This window comes from Hyperoodon ampullatus (genome assembly GCF_949752795.1).
Source record: "Hyperoodon ampullatus genome assembly, chromosome: 5".
Classification (NCBI taxonomy): Eukaryota; Metazoa; Chordata; class Mammalia; order Artiodactyla; family Ziphiidae; genus Hyperoodon; species Hyperoodon ampullatus.
In genome coordinates, this window is record NC_136918.1 from 110,068,667 (window position 1) to 110,072,538 (window position 3,872).

General features: G+C 41.3%; 1 protein-coding gene across 1 annotated transcript; it reads left to right on the plus strand.

Moving 5' to 3' along the window:
* Positions 1–678: 678 nt before the first annotated feature.
* LOC307053489 (far upstream element-binding protein 1-like) lies at positions 679–2,688 on the plus strand (the record flags this gene model as incomplete). The annotated part of the gene is given in 3 exon segments (XM_079704910.1): positions 679–2,393; positions 2,395–2,531; positions 2,534–2,688. Coding segments are annotated over 3 exon segments (2,007 nt in total).
* Between the last annotated feature and the right edge of the window lie 1,184 nt (positions 2,689–3,872).

Sequence of the window (3,872 nt, forward strand, 5' to 3'; positions counted from 1 at the left end):
AATAAGTATTAATTTGACCAATTCATAACAATAATATTGCTAAGTCCTATTTACTGAATGGTATAAAAGTCTATCGGAGTTGAGTGGAATCAAAAATAGGAAAGAACTCTGCATCAGGTGTAGCCCTGCCAATGGAGACATGTGAGCCTGCAGACCACCTATCACTAGAGATATCTATGATAGCAAAACAGGCTGTACAGAGTTTTTATCAGGTCCAACAGAAGAATCAGGAGGTAGACCCCTAGAGGTATAGAGGAAAGCCATGCTACGTCTAGCAGAAATATATACACCTTTCTAAATTTAGCAGCTAACATGCTATTAGGTCCTGGTAGACATGGCACCTAAACATGAAATGTGAAAGGCCCACATGGTCAGAGCTGCCCTCATGAGCTAGGGCTTCTGAGTCACACTATGTTAAAAAGTTGAATTTTTTTCAATAGCTATCTGTATGGAAACTATACATCCAGGTTCAGTCATGAATAGAATCAGAGATCATAGATAAATTTCTTATTTATGTCTCCAATACCTCCTAGGAAAGATGTTGATGCTTACCAGAATTAAGAGTTGAGATAGGCACAAGAATGTGATACAGCCTCGACGGCCGCCATTTTCTTTCTTTCTTAGCAGTTGGCTGAGAGGTCCCTGTGAAGAAGCAGTAGCGGCCACTGTAGAGTAGGCATGGCAGATTATTCAACAGTGCCTCCACCCTCCTCTGGCTCAGCTGGTGGTGGAGGCGGCGGCGGTGGTGGTGGAGGAGTTAACGATGCTTTCAAAGATGCGCTGCAGAGAGCCCGACAGATTGCAGCAAAAATTGGAGGTGATGCTGGTACATCACTGAATTCAAATGACTATGGTTATAGGGGACAGAAAAGACCTTTGGAAGATGGAGATCAGCCAGATGCTAAGAAAGTTGCTCCTCAAAATGACTCTTTCAGAACACAATTACCACCGATGCATCAGCAGCAAAGCAGGTCTGTAATGACAGAAGAATACAAAGTTCCAGATGGGATGGTTGGATTTATAATTGGCAGAGGAGGTGAACAGATCTCACGCATACAGCAGGAATCTGGATGCAAAATACAGATAGCTCCTGACAGCGGTGGCCTTCCAGAAAGGTCTTGTATGTTAACTGGAACCCCTGAGTCTGTCCAATCAGCAAAACGGTTACTGGACCAGATTGTTGAAAAAGGAAGACCAGCCCCTGGCTTCCACCATGGTGATGGGCCAGGAAATGCAGTTCAAGAAATCATGATTCCAGCTAGCAAAGCAGGATTAGTCACTGGAAAAGGGGGAGAGACTATTAAACAACTTCAGGAACGGGCTAGAGTTAAGATGGTTATGATCCAAGATGGACCTCAGAACACTGGTGCTGACAAACCTCTTAGGATTACAGGGGACCCATACAAAGTTCAACAAGCCAAGGAAATGGTTTTAGAATTAATTCATGATCAAGGTGGTTTCAGAGAAGTTCGAAATGAGTCAAGAATAGGAGGAAATGAAGGAATAGATGTCCCCATTCCAAGCTTTGCTGTTGGCATCGTAATAGAAAGAAATGGAGAGATGATTAAAAAAATACAAAATGATGCTGGTGTTCGAATTCAGTTTAAGTCAGATGACGGAACGACACCAGATAGAATAACACAAATAACAGGACCTCCAGACCGATGTCAACATGCTGCAGAAATTATTATAGACCTTCTTCGAAGTGTTCAGGCTGGTAATCCTGGTGGACCTGGACCTGGTGGTCGAGGCAGAGGTAGAGGTCAAGGCAACTGGAACATGGGACCACCTGGTGGACTACAGGAATTTAATTTCATTGTACCGACTGGGAAAACTGGATTAATAATAGGAAAAGGAGGTGAAACCATAAAAAGCATAAGCCAACTGTCTGGTGCAAGAATAGAACTTCAGAGAAATCCTCCACCTAATGCAGATCCTAATATGAAGTTATTTACAATTCGTGGCACTCCACAGCAAATAGACTATGCTCAGCGACTCATAGAAGAAAAGATTGGCGGCCCAGTAAATCCTTTAGGGCCACCTGTACCCCATGGATCCCATGGTGTCCCAGGCCCCCATGGGCCTCCTGGGCCCCCTGGGCCTGGAACTCCAATAGGACCATATATCCCTTCACTTTATAATCTGGGACCACCTGGCCCTGCTCCTCATGGTCCTCCAGCCCCTTATGCTCCCCAGGGGTGGGGAAATGAGTATCCACATTGGCAGCAACAGGCCCCTCCAGATCCAGCTAAAACAGGGACAGATCCAAATTCAGCAGCTTGGGCTGCTTATTATGATCACTATTATCAACAACAAGCACAGCCACCACCCGCAGCTCCTGCCGGTGCACCAACTACAACCCAAACCAATGGACAAGGAGATCAGCAGAATCTGATCTGGACAGGTTGATTATACCAAGGCTTGGGAAGAGTACTACAAGAAAATGGGTCAAGCAGTTCCTGCCCCTACTGGTGCTCCCACAGGTGGTCAGCCAGATTATAGTGCAGCCTGGGATGAGTACTATAGACAACAACAGCCTACTACACCCAGACAAGTCCCCAGGGAATGCCACAGCATCCTCCAGCACCTCAGTGCCTTCCCAGACCTCAGTGCCTTCCCAGACCTTCCACCTTAGGTTCTGCTGCAAAAAGCAACAGTGCTGAAGATGCTGAAAGCACCAAATCATAGCTCATAAATTCAGGTCCTGAGATAGTTACCCATAAGAGGAATCCTTTGAGTGTATGCCATTGGTGAGCCGATGAGCATGGACCATAGAAGGGCTCAATGTAGAAGGTAAAATTGGCAAATCGTAATTGAGAAAAATGAAATGTTTTCCCATACATAATATATGGTATAGGGTGTAATGTACCAGCTTTGATCACTTTTCATTTTAAAGTGCTGTTCACTTGATCTTAAATGTTCCATGAACTGTTAAATTTTGAAAGTTATGTAGTTATTGCACCACATTTATGTGTGTGTAAGTGTGTTTTAATAGTCAATGATAGGTATGTTAAGATTGATATTAAGGAGCTCTTTGAACCTTAAGAGCCTGTCAAGTTTTGGTTAGTTGTAGTTTGCATTTTTATAAAAGAAAATACATATGAATGCCAATAGATATTGGGGCATTGTTTCTGTCTCATGAGAATTTTTTTTATTCATTATCATAAGCCTTCACTGATACTGCAAGCAATTTTTAAATGATGCTAATCTTAACCTTGAAATAAATGGAAAGCAGAACAGGTGAGCCAGTTGATTTGAATGCAATGGATGTTAGGAGTGGTAGAAAGAATGTTTAGCTTGAAATTGATTTATTTTATTTAGCACTTAAACTTGACAATGTGTTTTTGTTCTTAAGATTTCTTAGTGTGGTAGTACTTAGAATTCTTATGGCTTGATGTTTCTTTTAGAAATGGGAAGTATACTTTTATTTTTAATTAATGAAAATGGTTTTAACACTAAAACTAGTGGTTTAATACTAGTTGTTTATGAGCATTGTAAAATACATCCTTAGACAGATACCTTAGTAGTTAATTTACAGGCGTGGGTTTGGAGAGGAGTAAACAGAGTACCTTAAGAGGGAAATAGAAATGTATTCAAAGTGATAACATTTGTTTGAATACTCTGCCAGGGGAACCACTTCTACCTGCAAAGTTATGTTGTCTAGAATAAGGTTGTAGAAATTACTAATTAATGAAGATGTCTTTATATTCTGAAAATTCTGCTTCACTTTAAATTGTATTTTAACAATACCTAGTTAAAGATAATTTTGACTCTGAAAATAACCTTTTTTTTTTGTTTAGTCACTTGAGTTTTCTTGCCACAGTACACTTTTGAGGGATTTTTTTTTAATTGGTGCCTTTAGGAAAGCAAAT